This window comes from Oratosquilla oratoria, chromosome 3 (assembly GCF_046742065.1).
Source record: "Oratosquilla oratoria isolate Oo_2021 chromosome 3, ASM4674206v1, whole genome shotgun sequence".
Lineage (NCBI taxonomy): Eukaryota > Metazoa > Arthropoda > Malacostraca > Stomatopoda > Squillidae > Oratosquilla > Oratosquilla oratoria.
The window spans coordinates 56,701,436-56,718,475 of record NC_134779.1 but is presented as its reverse complement, the minus strand read 5'-3'; the positions used below and the strand labels follow the sequence as shown (position 1 = coordinate 56,718,475).

Genomic DNA, 17,040 nt, shown 5'->3' with positions numbered 1-17,040 from the left:
GTTGAACAGCAATCTCTCTTTCCTGACATGATGCCGGGTGTGTGTGTGTGTGTGTGTGTATATATATATATATATATATATATATATATATATATATATATATATATAATGTATATATATATATACAAATATATATATATATATTTTGTCTCAGTATCTATCCAGCGATTTTACTCAGACGCTTCCCGCTACCCCCCCCCCCCCGGAGGTACGTCAGCTTATACATGAAGCTCAGACAGGGCGCAGGCGCTGTTAGGCCTGTAAAGTGAGCCGCTATGGGGGAGGGATCTGTATAAGTAGCACTCAAGGAGAAGGAAGAGAAGAAAAGATTGTCAGTCGGGAGGCTCGCGGGGTCGGCCTGACTCGTCTCCAGCCAACATAGGAATTTAGATTGCAATTGCCATGATGGCTGAGTGGCAAACGATTACTTCTCAGAATAATGCCAAGCAGGCAAGGACCCCGTTGAGGTACTGTATTTACACCGGCCTTGCTGTGTCTGATTTCCTCCTCGTCCTCCTCCTCCTCCCTCTTTCAAATCCGGCGAGTACTTCCCTGATGTCCTCGGCAGAAGGAGGTGGCGGTGGGGGGGAGGGGGAGAAGGTGAGGTGCGCGGGCACCTCTGCTTCTGCTGCGGTGGGCATGCCTGCCTGCTTTACTTGCGCAGCTGTGCAAGTGCTTACTAGTGGACACGTACACACGCGCGCCGCCGTGCGAGTGCGTAAAACACGTGTGTGTGTGTGTGTGTGTGTGTATTCACCTTGGGCTTTGGATTACGTGCTGGACTCGTGATCGACAGCTATTTCCCTCGCGGAAGAGAGCTCAGAGCTCGTATGACCGATCGATGGGTAATGCTGTGACTTTACACGCACACACACACACCCAACTCCTCTCCCACGAGAGTTGGAGTAACGACTCAAAGCGCAGATACTGAAATTATTTCAGTCCTGAGCAGGATTCGAACCCGGATCGCCGTAGTGACAGTTGGGGACTCTACCAACCGAGTCGTGTGTGTGTGTGTGTGTGTGAGTGTGTGCAAGTGTCGGTAATTATGCATAACCTGCAAGCACCTATCTACGAATGCATATACACGTGGAATTACTGTTTCTACCCTGTGTACATCACCTGGATGATTTCTGTATTTTGCTACCAGTAATATCGATTGGGTAGGACACTCTCTCAGTCAGACAATAACAATTCCCGTTCTTGTGCTTAAGTGCATGTCTTTGATCGGATCGACATGAAGGGTCGATCGCCAACACCACTCATGAAGGCGTTATCACATTGAGCTAGTTTACCTTCGACAGTTGGAGCAGATTTGCAGCCAATAGCTTTTGGGAAGAAATCTGATGTGCTGGAAGACAATTAATTTCCCCCAGCATATGAGATGATATTGTGTGTATTTTTGTTGAGAAAACAAAATAGTTTGCCACTGCGGGAAAGGTTCTTGGGCGTGGACGGCACGGTCGATTAATCGGAGGTTGAAGGAAAAATAGCACAGTGTGATAAGCCCTTAACCAGGGTGACCAGATTTCTCAAGCGGGAATATGCTAGACAGCAACTGAAATTATGCTAGATTGGTCAAAATAATGCTAAATTTTTTTGTTCCTCATAATACGTTCAGTGTTTGTTATATATTTGTATTAGTATAGTAACATTTCCGGGCAAAAATATTCTAAATCTAGCATAATTATGCTAAATCTGGTCACGCTGTTCCCGACGACCCCAGAAAGAAATTGATATGGTGGTGGGGCGGGGGGGTGGGGGAGAATGAGGGGGCGTGCCTATGCTGTGGTGGTGGTAGTGCTGGTGATGATGATTGTGATGATGTTGGTGGTATTGGTAGTGGTGGTGATGGTGGAGGTGGTGATGATGATGGTTGTGGTGGTATTGGTTTTGGTAGGCGATGGTGGTAGTTAATCAGGTGATGCCCTTAGCCTAAGACCTGAAGCTTGTGGAGGGGTCTGAAGTCCACCTCGCAGGAAGGAAGGAAGGGCCATTGCAAGCAGGAAGGCCCCATCTAGAGTACAAGAGGGGACGGATGGAGGGAGGGAGGGAGGGAGGGGGATGGGTGAGGGGGAGGGACCGTTCTTCTATCGAGTAGGAGGCCCTGCACGCACACACACACACACACACACACACACACACACACACACACACACACACACACACGTGAGCTCTGAGTTCACTTTCGGGAGGGAAATAGTTGTCGATCACGAGTCCAACACGTGATCCAAGACCATGGTGAATCACACTCACACACACAAACGGTTCCTCTTCGTGGAACCACCACCCCCAACCCCTTACCCACCCCCGTCAACCTTCTGGGCTCAAACAAGTTCACACACACACACACACACACACACACACACACACACACACACACACACACACACACACACACACACACACAAACACACACACACACACACACACACATATATATATATATATGTGTGTGTGTGTGTGTGTGTGTGTGTGTGTGTGTGTGTGTGTGTGTGTGTGTGTGTGTGTGTGTGTGTGTGAAATTAATTATTTGTATATCTGTTAGCCAGCCTGTCAGTCTCAGCCGCTTCCCTCTCCTTGTTGCAGGTGGGCGGCATCGTGATGGGTCTGCGCTGCCTCATGTACCTGGCAGTACTGTCGGGTTTCTTTCTGTTGGCGGGGATGTTCGCTCTCGCCACCGCCAACTACGACGACGACTTCTGGGAACATTTCGACAGATCGGTCGACCCCGGCGTCGTCCTGGGATCCGTCTTACTCATCCTTGGAGGTAAGAAAGAGGAGGAGGAGGAGGAGGTGAGGAGGAGGGGAGCCGGAGGGGGAGGTGGAGGACGAGGAGGAGGGGAAGGGGAAGGGGGAGGAGGAGGAGAAGAAGAAGAAGGGGAGGAGAAGGAGGAAATAAATACCCAACCAGTCTCCGCCATATTATGTATTAATTGCACAGGCGTACCTGATCACCTGTATGTTTGCATGTATGTGTGTATGTATGTATGCATGTATATGTACATGTATGTATTATTGTATGTGTGTATTCCTTTATATATATATGCATGCATGTATGTATGTATGTATGCATGTATGTACGCATGTATGTATGTATGTATGTACGTACGGTAAGTCGAGTTCTTTGTGTCTGCGTGTGAATTCACTCTCTGGCACCTCCACCCTGTCTGGACGTCGAGTCTATTTAGAACCTCCCAGCAACGGCCCGAACCGTACGCACGCACACACGCACGTATACACACACACACACACACACACACACACACACACACACACACAATTATAAACGTCACTGAAATAATTTCAGTATCGCTGCGCTGCGGGGTGTTACTCCAACTCTTGTGGGCGGGGAGTTGGGTTGTACATGTAAGGTCACAGTATTACCCGTAGCTCGGTCATACGAGCTCTGAGCTCTCATCCGGGAGGTTAATAACTGTCGATCACGAGTTCAGACACGTGATCCAAGACCATAGTGAAACACACACACGCAGACACACACACACACACACACACACACACACACACACACAATAATTATAAACGTCACAACATTGGAATGATAACATGATACACGCGTGTTTTTGCATGCACATTCCCGCCCAGTGGAAATCATGTCGAACTCATGAGCAGGTGGTCGCGAGTTCTATTCCCGGGACCTGCTGTGTGCTTCTTGCGTTGGTTCCCGACAGCCCTGCCCAGCCGGGGAGGCGACTCCAACGTGGGCCTAAAACGCCCAGCGGCTTGCCGCAACTGACAGGGCTTGTCCTACCAGGGGTTTCTTACGTCTCATTTCGTGATAGTGGGATGGTGAGTTAGAGTGCTTTATTTATCATTATCATTACTGTTATTATATTCCATATATATATGTATATATATATACATATATATATACATATATATATATATATATATATATATATATATATATATCTGTATATGTATATGTATACAGTATATGCATGGAAAATGTGGGTAAGGAAGACACGAATTAGAATCAAAATTATTCCTGATTAGTTTCACACAAAAAGGTTTCTTCTGAAAAAACCTTTTTGTGTGAAACTAGTCAGGAATAAACTTGGATTCTAATTCGTGTCTTCCTTACCAATCTTTTCCAACTTGTCACAATGCCTCAACATGCATATAAATATCTTTTTTAACCTCATTAACTTTTCACTTTTAATTCCATGTCATCACGATCGAGACTGACAATGCGCTCGACGGAGACATATGCGGAAACTGATACGTAGTGAAGCCATATGTCTCCGTCGAGCGCATTGTCAGTCTCGATCGTGATGACATGGAATTAAAAGTGAAAAGTTAATGAGGTTAAAAAAGATATTGATATTTGCACTGGGGACCATTCAGTGTGTGTGTATGCATATACAGTATATATATATATATATATATATATATATATATATATATATATATATATATATATATATATATATACGCACGCACATTTCAATTTATTGTGGAATAATTAATTATTACAACGGCAAAGCGAATAAAAGCTTCGGGACTACTATACACACGAGACAGCGGCCTCGGCAGTCGTACTGTAAGGCTGTAGTTTCTCATCCGATCCGATTCCTTGATACCAGATAAGGCGTCAGGTTAACGATTCTTTTGAAAGCTCTCTGTGTGTAGGAATGGTAGTGAGTGGGAATCGTGCTATGCGGTACCCAGTTCGAAGCTGGTCCGCGGCCGTTTCATTATTTGATATCAATGTATGTATATCATCACTATATTTCGGGCCTCGTTATGGACCTAGAGGTTTCGTACTGACTGTGTTCCCTTGCCTGTACTAATTTCTTTTGTACTGTTGCAGCGTTGACGGGGACGGTGACGACAGCTATCTGTTGCATCGGTTACCGGGAGTACAAGAAATACCGGAACACCGGAGGCACACCCATCCCGCCCTTCACGCCGCCGCACGCCCGGGGGCACATCTACGACATCGGGGGCGCGTCCCCGTCGTACAGTGGCGGCGGCGGTGCCTCCCCGGGGGGCTATACGACCGTCCCCCAGGGTCCCTCCACGGTGCCGTACACCCACCCTCACCCGTACGCCCCTGGGATGGGGCCGTACCCAAGTCCCGGACCCCCGGGGCAGTACGGACACCAGCAGCAGGCTGGTTACGGGGTCCTGCCGCCTCAGTACGGTGAGCAACCGCCTCCGTACTCGCCCTATTTCTCCGACTGCAGCGGCGGGTACTCCGGAGCCGTGGCATCCTTCCCTGTGCAGCAGGATCCACCCTCGCCCCTCATCTCCGTCGTGGCTCAGGCGGGCCCTTCCCCTCCTTCTGAGATCGAAACGAAGGGGGAAGGGGGTCCGGCGACCGCTCCTAAACAGTAACATCCGTCAACCTTCCCCTCACGGTACGAAGGTCCCGCCTCTCGGAGTAATATAATGAACCCGAAGGCGTTCATCGTGGGGACGGTGTTCGTCCGCTCCACCCTCATGGACCTGTCTCGAGCGAAGCAGGCAATTCATTAGTCATTCAGCTGGAGTAGGAAGGGACACACGATGTGTGACATAAGTATCTGTATGTATGTATACATGCACGTGTGCCGCCGCCATTGTGCTGAAGGGCGTATTGTCCTTCCTGCTACTGGTTTAACATAGTCCCGGCTCAAAATGACACTTTCGTTCCCTCCATGCCAGTGCCTTGGGAGTTGGTACCCAGTGCCACTCGGTTATTCCCATTTGCTGTCAAGTCAGTATTCAGTTAGTGTTCCGAGCTCGAGGGAGAAGAAGAAGGAATGAAGTACCCTCGGGAAGAACTCGTTAGTATTACGCGCACGCCGCTCTTAATGATCTCCGTGATTCAGGAGGACTTTTATCTTTTATCTTTTATGTTGACCACCTCAGGTTTCGACCACGACGTGTTGGGTGGGTCATGATTCCAGAGAGTGTGTTTGTGTGTGTGGGGAGGGGGAGGGGAGAGACGTGGCATGAAGACCTCTCACCCTCAATCCCAGAATCGGGTGCGTTGTAGCAGAGCGAACAGACTCAACAACATTTCAACCTAAGACGGTGATAATAGTGATAAAATCAATGACGATAATGACTTTGTGAAGTGCCTTCAGTTGCGACGTGGAACAAATGCCCAGGCCGCCCTCCCAGCAGAGGATCCTCCGTCTGTTTCAGGCCGACAATGCTGCCATTGGGAGGGACACTTGCTGAGGACTTCGCGTCTTCGCCAGGAGCTCTACGCATACACTCGCCAAGAGTTCTCAAGTGCTAAGAACAGTATGGAGGAGACTGCAAGAGACCATAAGGCCTTCACTAGGCAGTTCCATGTCCCTTACCCTGTCATCCCTACCCATAAAATTGTCTAATCATTTCTTAAAACAACCCATTGTTTCAGAGCTCACCACATGGTTACTATGTCTATTCCATTTGTGCTGGAGAACGTCTCATACATCCCACCACCTACTACTAATAGTACTTCTACTACCATTACTACTACTAACACTGCTGCTGCTGCTGCTGCTGCTGCCACCGCCAGTGAAGAAGAGTTCGTCCTCACCTGGTGGTGGGCATTTCCTTAGAATCTCGCGTTTAGAGCAGGGGTGGGCAACCTTTGGCACGCGTGCAAAATCTGGCACACTAACGACTTTTTTCGGCGGCACGCGAAACCCAGAGTTCACCTCGAAAAACTAACTAATGAGTATCTAATGACCATTGGTAACCGCATGCTGCGCTGGGCGGCGGGTTGGATCCCTTATAGGAGGTGAAGGGAGGGAGGGAGGTGAAGGGAGGGAGGGAGGGGGACCATATTCGTATGTAGGCCTATACTTGTACTCCGTTGGCACGTAAGAAAATTTTTGCATCAAAGATTTGGTCGACTTTGGCACCCACGCTTAAGAAGGTTCCCCAACCACGATCTAGTGTGTTTTCTGAAAAGGTCCTGGTCAACGGCGTCCGTCACGACGAGGACTACGCCTCCTTCTCACAATGTCCTGAAAGAAAGTTGCCCCTGTTTTTAGGTTCATCGCGGGCTGCTCTTGCGATCGAGGTCAAACCCCGCAACCTGGGTCACAGCTGAGCCATCAGTGTTTCCCGAGAAAGAGGGGAAAAGGAGGGCAGGCAAGGATGTGACCGAGAACACCAATCTACAGCTGAATGGGACAGTTCGGCGACAGACAGCTATAAAAATCCCTCTGAGTAGCAAGAGGCGCGGCGCGGGTCGTTACAGATGCACCTCGAGAGAAGTGCCCACGGCAGCTGCGGCGACTTGGCACCAGCGTCACAGCTGCAGCTGCAGCTGAAGCACACGAGGGCACTCGCTTGCATGCCGCATCGCCTCGCCGAGTTAGGAGAAGGGGGAGGGCGATCTGCAATATGCATTGTCATATTCATTCGAGCAACTCTACATAGTTGTGGTTGTTGAAAGCATGGAGAGAACCGGGAATTCAAAGCAAGTAGATGCCATTGTGTTTGTGATACAACATGGTCTTGGACCACGTGTTGGTCTCGTGATCGACAGCTATTACCCTCCCGGATGAGAGCTCGGAGTTGCCCGGTCTATGGGTAACACTGTGACCTTACATACACACCCAACTCCTTGCCCACGAGAGGTGGAGTGCCGGCTCACAGTGCAGCGATGTTGACATTATTTCAGTCCTGGGCGGGAATCGAACTCGGACCGCTGTATTAGTGGTTGCTAACAATACCACTGCGCCGTTGAGCCATGTGTATGTCACGAACCAAGTTTTCATATATATATGGATACTCTTCGTGTCATGCAATTTCCATACACTGATATATCTGTCTTACTTTTGTTTAGACTCTTAATGGAATACATCAATCAACCATACGTGCACAACTAAGGGCATCCTTAGTATATTTGGAGCCACAAATAATACGAGCCTTAATATCTCCCCTTTTCTAGTGTGTGTGTGTGTATTCACCTTGGTCTTTGGATCACGTGTTGGACTCGTGATCGACAGTTATTTCCTTCCCGGAAAAGAGCTCAGAGCTCGTATGACCGATCTATGGGTAATGCTATGACCTTTCACACACACACACACACATCTCCCCGCCCACGAGAGTCAGAGTAACGACCCGAAGCACAGCGATACCGAAATAATTTCGGCCCTGGGCAGGATTCGAACTGGGTACTGCGAGCACTATCGTACTTCCAGTCCAGCGCTCTACCAACTGTGTGTGTGTGTGTGTGTGTGTGTGTGTGTGTGTGTGTGTGTGTGACAGTGCTCACGTTTGATGAAGGAGGTATTCCTGAATCGTCTTTTGGACACATTTATGTCAGAACCAAAACATGACTACTTTTGGCGTTAGACTGACTGAAATGAGCGTGACACGTGACCCTATCCCCGCTGGCCGAGCGGGTTCGAGAGTCGCTCCTTACGGCAGAAGTCGAGGTGACGTCAGTTCGAACACTGCCGCCAGCGAGTTGGACCAGGGGAATGGTTCATCAAATTCCACACTTCAAAGTCCTCTGTAAGGGGTACCGTCTTAGCCTTCTGATAGGGGGAGCTCGCGACGTTAAGAGGGATCATCTTCATACTATAGATGTGCCTATTCCTTTATTTTATATTTATATGAAAAAATTGTATATTCGAGACCTTGTGATGTGTCGCCTCAACATGCACGCACCCCCCCCTACGTCCTCCTCTCCTTCTCAGACCAGGTGAGGAAAGACCTTCGTGCTAAAAAGGGGGGAGGGGATGGGTGCCACAGGCTCCGGTGGCAGCGGCTTTTCTAGAGACGCATTCATCGCCGCTGCTACCGCCGCTAGAAAACTGTGCCTCCCACGTGCAGCTGGAAGAAAATGTAGAATTTGTCGCCACGCGATCAGTTAATCAAGATGACGACTACGACGACGACAAGAGGCACGGGTGGGGGGTGGGGGGGGCGTGCAGCAACTCGAGAGCACGGCCCCGCGACGCCAGCCAGAATAAATGGATAGATGGCAGTTAGAACGGAACGGGGGAAGGGAGGGAAAGGGAAAAGGTTGGTTGGTTATTTGAACTCTCTGACTTCCATGAATCCATCAGGCCTTTACGACGGATGATTTCATTGCGCCAGGAGCAAAGGCTTCATGTGGGCGAGGCTACTTATGCTACTGCTGATACATCCTAAACATCATTGCGAGAGCACAAGTTCTTGACCTTTTCTGACCTCAGCGCACCCTGTAGTCTGGTCCAGGTAGTGCCTATAACCTCTAGGTATAGGTAATGAAAAGTCTACGTCATTAGAGGGCAGACCCACCACCTCCAAGAATTAACTTGAACGTCGCCAGTGACAACTCGCCAGACACTTCGGCTGGGGTTCCTTCTGATCTTGTAAAACAATTGGGTTCAATGATGTGGTGCTTGGCATACCTCTGGAGTTTTCGAAATGTCCCGTGAGGCTTTCAGGATTTTTCAAGGGATTTTTTTTTTTCTAAATGAGTCATAATATTTCTGAAATACTTTTTTATCAAAAGAATTTGTGATAAACTGTTGTGGTTATGGCGAGTTGTGAGATTAAGTGATAATGAATGAATCAGTGGAAAGAACAATTACCTTACTGCACGGCATTTGTTCGTGTTTAAAACCGAATCTCTTATAATGTGTGCTATTCCTCCCTTTCTTTTTAATGCCCACTGGCCAGTGCCTGTTCGTCCACACTGGTTGTCTCGCCCTCTCCCTGTCACTCACTTGTCGAATTTTTATTTCACATCTAATTTCTGCACATCTGTTGCTCAGTTAAGTGCCCTTGACCTACAACATGATGGGGTGCCCCATTGCCTCACTCCCCTGTCCCCCATGAAGGAATTTCAGCGAAGCTATTCGCTGTTACTGATAAGGCCTGCCACACCCAGAATAAACCAAGGAACTAGGAAATGAAAGAGAACTGAAGTGTTAGACCAGCCACACACGTGGAGTTTAAACTGACAGTTACAACTGCTCAGTTATAACTGTCAGTTTAAACTGCACGTGTGTGGGTACCTCAGTATCAGATACCCACACACGTGGAGTTTCAACTGACAGTTATAACTGAACAGTTGTAACTGTCAGTTTAAACTGCACGTGTGTGGCCGGCCTTAAGGCAGCCTGCACACGGAGCGTCTTTGTGACGTGCGTCATTTATGACGACCGTCGAAAAAGACGCTCGTTTTTAGATAACTATACTCGCAAACGTTGTCCTACACACGCAGCGTTAAAATGACGGTCGTCATTATGGCGCCTGAGCGTTGCGCGTCATCCTGCTAATTTGACGCGCAACGCTCAGGCATAATGACGACCGTCATTTTAACGCTGCGTGTGTAGGACAACGTTTGCGAGTATAGTTAGTGAAATTAGCAGGATGACGCGCAACGGTCAGGCGCCATAATGACGACCGTCATATCGCTGCGTGTGCAGGACAACGTTTACGGTCGTCATAAATGACGCACATCACAAAGACGCTCCGTGTGTAGGCTGCCTAAAGCCCTAAGCTTGGAGTAATAACTTATCAAGTTATAACTTGTGAAGTTATTATTCCAAGCCCTAAGGGACCTGGAGCGAAAGAGGAACGAATTAGGGCCACTCTCTCTTGGAGAGATGTGGGTCGAGGGCACTTAAGTGAACAGCAGACGTGCAGAAATTAGATGTGAAATGAAAATTCTCGGTCACTTGAGATGACGAACAATGGGAGTTCTGCGCCCAAACCGCAGCGGCGACAACAGCGGGGCAAAGGGAGGAAAGGGAGAGGGAGAAGATACGGACATCAAACTATTCGTAATGGTCATTGTTGTTGTTACTGTAATCATACTTGTCATTTTTAAGAAGCTCTGCACGCAGTAATTGGGCAGTACGGGACAATAACTACAAGTAACAAGTGTGCGCGTGTGCTTGAGACAGTTTGACTGACTCCTACAACCCCTCAGTCAGTCAGTCTGTCAGTCAGTCAATCAGTCAGTCTAGTCGGAGTCGGATTGGGATGGAGGAAATGCCTCCACTCTCAGGACTTCTGTAGGAGCTTAATGAACAGCAGCAGCAGCAGCGGGTACACAAAAAATGGCTTGATCTGAAATATTTTGGTTTGAAATAGATGTCTCACTAAATAATTTTGAGAAGACTTACAGCAGCAGGCCAGCTAATATTTGGTCCTGAAACATATTTTCTACCACCACCATTTTCAATAAAATTGTGTTTACACCAAACTCCAGTTTATTATCTAGTCCTGTGACCCACCCACCCACCCAAAAAGAAAAAAAATCTCATGGACCAGAGGATGTCTGTGGACTACAAGTGAAGAAGGTCTGATCGGAGCCGCGTCAATGGTTTAGTTGGCAAGTGGTAGAGTGGCGACAAGAGAAAACGGAAATAATCGCCACCCGTTAAGGGGCTATCAAACTGGGCTTCCAAGAGCTTCACCAGCGCCGACAGTTGAGTGTTCCTTTGAATCAAAAACGACTTCTGTTACAATATTTTGTTTTTCATATCTCTAAATATCAAATCATCTCTCCGGTTTATATTTAGCTGAATGATGAGCGATTGTAAACATATACGAATGTTAAACGTAATGTTGAAATGTTCTAGACAAGTCTAGAATTCTGTAAGCGAAGTCATAATCTAGTTATTCAAATAGAAGTTGGAAATCGAACGTGGGAGGATAAACAGCCCAGTGTGATAGCCCCTTCAGTCGGGCGGGAGAAATTGGCAGACGACAACACCACAATCAACGCGTCCCTGTTCACAAATCTAGAACAACAATTAATAGAACATAAGAAATACTACATGAAAGGTGGACGAAAGTACAAAACATAGGAAAACAAGCTCTACAATAAGACATCAAGGAAAACAAGAGGAATCCTTATTTATGGAGCTCTCGATACAAATGCTCCACATCTACATCTACATTGTTATGGACGTCAAAACGAGTCAACAAAAAGACCACAGATTATACACAATGTGTTTGAACAGGGCCATCAAGATAAGGGGGTACCACAGAAATTTTGATTGATTAGCTTTTTTTGCATCTATTTTTATAACATTTGAATAGGGATTTATTTTTTTAAATCATTTATCTATACAAATATTCATAACATGAATAGAAATTTAGCTTTCTTATGGGGCACCGTCTATATGGGGGGGGGGTTTACCAAAATCTTGTAAAAGCTTAGGGCCCCTGAAGGTCTTAATCAGGCCCTGTGTTTGACCTCTACAAACAAGAACAAACTGATATGATAAGTCCCCGCCAACTCTCAAGGGAACAAAGGTTCGATCTCCACTCCGGAAGCTGCCGGTGACCATCACCAGCCCAAGCTGTTCCACGATGAAGGGGATAAAAAGAACACACACACACACATAATGTGTATATATATATATATATACATATATATACATATATATACATATATATATATATACATATATATATATATAGATACATATACATATATATACTCACACACGCTGGCCGAGCGGGTTAGAGCGTCGCTACTTGCGGCGAAGGTCGAGGTGACGGCAGTTCGAACCGTGCCGCCAGCGAGTCGGACCAAGGATATGGTTCGATAAATTCCAGGCTACAAAGTCCTCTGTAAGGGGAACCATCCTAGCCTCCTGATAGGGGGAGTTCGCGCCGTTGAACAGAATCATATACACATACATATCCTTCTATTTTCCTCTTGATGGCGGCCCCAAGAGTTTCGAAGACTGCGAACCGGGTGAGGGGTTGACCGACCGAACCCTGCCATGAAGGTGAGGAGCCTACGCCAGGAGACGTTGAATACCTGCGACCGAAGCCTTCGCCTTTGGCCTATTATGTTGGGGCAGATAGCTAACAGTTACTGCTAGGAATCGGAGATGAGTGCAGGATTCGAACTCACAAGTAAGCGAATGCGAGGCCAGCGCGCTTCCGATGACGCTACCATCGTTAGAAATGAATATATAGATAAATAAATAAATAAATAAAATAAATAAATAATTAAATATTAATCCATGAGATAGGTTGGGGCAACTGGGTTCTTCTACGGGACTTTGTGTTGTGCAAATTCCATTCCTCCCCTTTTTTATTCACTCTCTTATGTGTTGCTATTGCCACTTCCACAACCCGGGCTGCCGTTACTGTGGCCCCCGGCACGTGGGATTGTATGGCTGGATTCCAGGCAAATAAACTTCACACCGATTGCACCATCTTTCATTTGATCAACCCTACGCGTGTCATCGCCTCTTCACTTTGGGACGAGGAGGAAGAGGAGGCCGTCATTCAGTCCCCCTGTGGACACAAGGTCACCTCCCCCCCCTCCCCCTTCGTCCCATGGAGATTGGTAACTTAACTAAAACTCACCGTCCCGCTCCCACGATGTGGGAAGTGAGAAACCCCTGGTAGGGCGAAGTCCTGTCAGTTGCGGTAAGCATTTCTTTTTATTTGTTTATTTATTTATTTATTTGTTTATTTATTTATTGTCGGTGTTGGGTCGCCTGTCCGCTTGGCCAGAGCTGTCGGTAACCAACGCGACATAGCCCGCAGCGTGTTCCGGGAATCGAACTCACGACCACCTGGTCATGAGTTCGATACTGTATCCTCTGGGCGGAAAGATAAATGTGCCGCAGAATGCCGAGCAGGGAAGACTGGGACGATCAAGTCGACCTGAGCACAGGCGCCGGGGAATAAAGAAAGGGACAAGTCGAGGAGTGAGTGACCTTGAAGGAGAAGAACAAGAGGCCCGGGGGGTGGGTGAGTGCTCTTTTTTTTTTTTTTTTTTTTTTTTTTTTTTTTTTAAGTGAAGTATCACTCACACGGGCTTTGTTTGAGCCCATGCGGTGGTGTTTATGTAAGACACACCTTGTGGAGAGGAGGTGGAATAGTGTAGCTCTTCAGAAGGCTGTGTCGAGAGGAGAGGGTGGTGGCGACAATAACTCTTGGTGGCACTGAGAGAGAGAGAGAGAGAGAGAGAGAGAGAGAGAGAGAGAGAGAGAGAGAGAGAGAGAGAGAGAGAGAGAGAGAGAGAGAGAGAGAGTATTTTGACACGTGACCAGAAGTGTAGCATCTCCTTCATCGCCTAGTGTTCGGTTCTTTCAACTTCGAGTTTGACACGAGAGAAAGCGAAAGGTCCTGCGTTCGTTCGTTGGGGGAGTGTGCACGAGAAGCGGATGGACTCCCCCCACCCCCAAATAACAACATAAGCTAGTAGCTGAGCTAGAGTCACGTGATTTGTCCCTTCCACCTCACCATCAATCCTCCTCCTCCTCTTCCTCCTCCTCCTCCTCTTTCTCCTCCGCCCCGCCATGCATCGTAGGCAACATCAATTTTTTCTACTGATGTCCTGCATGCATGGGAATATGCACGCACGTACACACATACACACAAACACACACGGACACTCTCGTGGGCGGGGAGTTGGTGTGTGAATGCGTGTAAGGTCACAGCAGTACCCATAGATCGGTCATATATGAACTCTCAGCTCTCTACCGGTAGGGAAATAGCTGTCGATCACGAGTCTAACATGTGATCCAAGACCATAGTGAATCACACACACACACACACACACATACACACACACTATACACATGAATTTGAAACTAGGCATGCTAAATTGGAGAGTGAGAGACAGCACCCCATAAGTATTGTTTCTCTCCTGTAAACTACAATTAGGCCTTAATCAAATTGGGCCTTGAACAGAGAACACTGTGACGGACTTCGTTTCAACTGGTAACAAAATAATAATACTGTAGGACTTATAAACTGTAGTATTTGTCAGTCAACTCGTGAAGTCACTTTTTTTAATTTGTAGAGCTGGGCGCGTTATCGTCGGACAGATAGTGCGTAAAAAAAAAAAAAAAAAAAAAAAAAATATATATATATATATATATATATATATGATATATAATATAATATATACATATATATGTATATACATATATATATCTATATATCTATATATATATATATATATATATATATATATATATATATATATATATATATATATATATATATATATATATAATGTATATAATATGCATTGACGGACATGCACCCCAGATATTTTGGTAACGCGCCCAGCTCTGTTAATTTGTCATATTATCTAAGTACAGATCCCCCTATCAAATTCCTAATTGGGCCCGCAATTCCTAACACGGGCCCTGAATAACCATCACATTGTTCGTCGTCGCTGACGTCCACAGAGTCCCGTGTCCCCGGCAGCTGAGGGGGTCGTTACACACGTATCGACTTTTCGCCGTGCACCGTCCACGACACCACGTCGTGCTTTCAAATAACCATGGATGTCTATGGACGTTCTAACACGTGGTCAGGGTCGTGACGTGTGAAAGCGTCCCTAGCCACCCATGGTTATTTGAGAGCACGACGTCGTGTTGTGGACGGCACACGACGCAAAGTCGATGCGTACGAAACGTGCTTTACGAGCGCGTACGATGGCGCACCCAGTCCAGAGGACAATTTTTTTTTTTTTTTTTTTTTTTGGGAGTGAAATGTCACTCCCAACAAAGCCCGTGGGAGTGACATTTCATTCCCAATTGACCCCCCCTCCCCCCAAAAAAAGACAATCCCCCCTCTCTCTTCATTACCCTCGGCGGAGAACCTTAGGGGAAGACCTTTGGGTCAATAGTATTCTCTCTTCTGCTGCAGGTATAAGAATGGGGGAGACTGCGAGAGACCATATGGCCTACGCTATACAGTTCCCTGTCCATTACCACCTACCATCCCCCATCCATAAGATTAAATTTTCTCTTAAAACAACCATTTGTTTCAGCACTCACAACCCATCTGTTGATAAACCAGTTTTTGCCTATTTCCTTATTAAACCTAAAATTGTCCGATTGAAATAATACAGCTCGTGCATGGCAGCACAGTGATGGACTGGTTTGTGTTGTCTGAATAAGGAATTATGCAACCTTAACGAGCCAGGACTCGTACTAATGTATTTAAATTGGACAATTTTAGATGAAGGAAGTGAGCAAGAATTGGTTTACCGACAGATTGACTTAGTAACCATGTAGTGAGATCTGAAATTATTGATTATTTTAAGAAATGACTAGATAGATTTATGCACGGGAATGATAACTGCCTAGTGTACGTCATATGGTCTCCTGCAGTCTTCTCCATTTCTATGATCTTAAGAATGCGTATGCACATACGGATGAAGCCTTATTAGTAACAGTTGCACCCTTTTGCATGTTGTCCACCTTTCTTCATCACCACTCGAGGCGGGATTCGAACTTCGGTCTCACCCCCCCCCCCCGCCCACCTTCCCTCCCTCTCTCTCTTCGGCGGGCACGTTGCCACCGAGCCATCCGGGTCTCCCTCGCCCTCTTCGCCCACAGGCAGTTAGTGGGTAGAGGGATTGCGTCGCTAGCAGGTCGCCACAGTCTCCCAGGCGTCATCCACTCCTATTATGGTTAAGTTAGGTTAGATTAGGTTTGGTTAGATTGGGTTAGGTTAGGTTGAGTTGGGTTAGGCTGGGTTAGGTTTGGGTCACATGAGGAATTGTCACCCCCAGAACTTCCACGTGAAGAATCGTCATCCCATGAGACCCACCTGAAGAATTGTCACCCCAGTACTCCGAATATCAACAGTGGAATAAAGATTAAGTTTGGTTGAATGAGGATTATGCTTATTGTCATCAACTTATACAACCGAAGAATCGTAAACCCAGGATGGCCCACATGAAGAATTGTCACCCTAGAATAGTCCACATGAAGAATTGTCATCCTGTCGAGGTCTGTGGTGACGATTCTTCATGTAGGTTAGGTTCGATTAGAAGAAAGACAAAGAGAAGGAGAAGAAGAGGGAGAAGAAGGAGAAGAAGGAGGAAGGAGAAGAAGAGAAGAAGGAGGAGAGAAGGAGGAGAAGGAGAAGGAGAAGAGAAGGAGAAAGAGGAGAAGGAGAAGGAGAAGGAGAAGGAGAAGAAGGAGAAGAAGAAGAAGAAGAAGAAGAAGAAGAAGAAGAAAAAAAGGATGTGTGGGTTTATTTTTTTTTTCTTTGGGTGGGGGGGCACAAATCACCTCCGCTACCATCACCACCACAACAACTGTCACACCCTCTCCATCATCACAACCCTTACAGCTATTAATA

General features: G+C 46.9%; 1 protein-coding gene across 2 annotated transcripts in view; it reads left to right on the top strand.

Annotated features, from left to right (window-relative positions):
* The window catches only part of LOC143023092 (uncharacterized), a 46,089-nt gene extending 33,768 nt beyond the window's left edge, over window positions 1–12,321 (top strand). For both annotated transcript variants that reach the window (XM_076181582.1, XM_076181575.1), the window contains 2 exons: window positions 2,590–2,770; window positions 4,835–12,321. In XM_076181582.1, the coding sequence (XP_076037697.1) occupies window positions 2,605–2,770; window positions 4,835–5,361 (693 nt within the window). In that variant the 5' untranslated portion in view covers window positions 2,590–2,604 and the 3' untranslated portion in view covers window positions 5,362–12,321. The remainder of the gene's footprint in view (window positions 1–2,589; window positions 2,771–4,834) is intronic.
* Window positions 12,322–17,040: the final 4,719 nt, after the last annotated feature.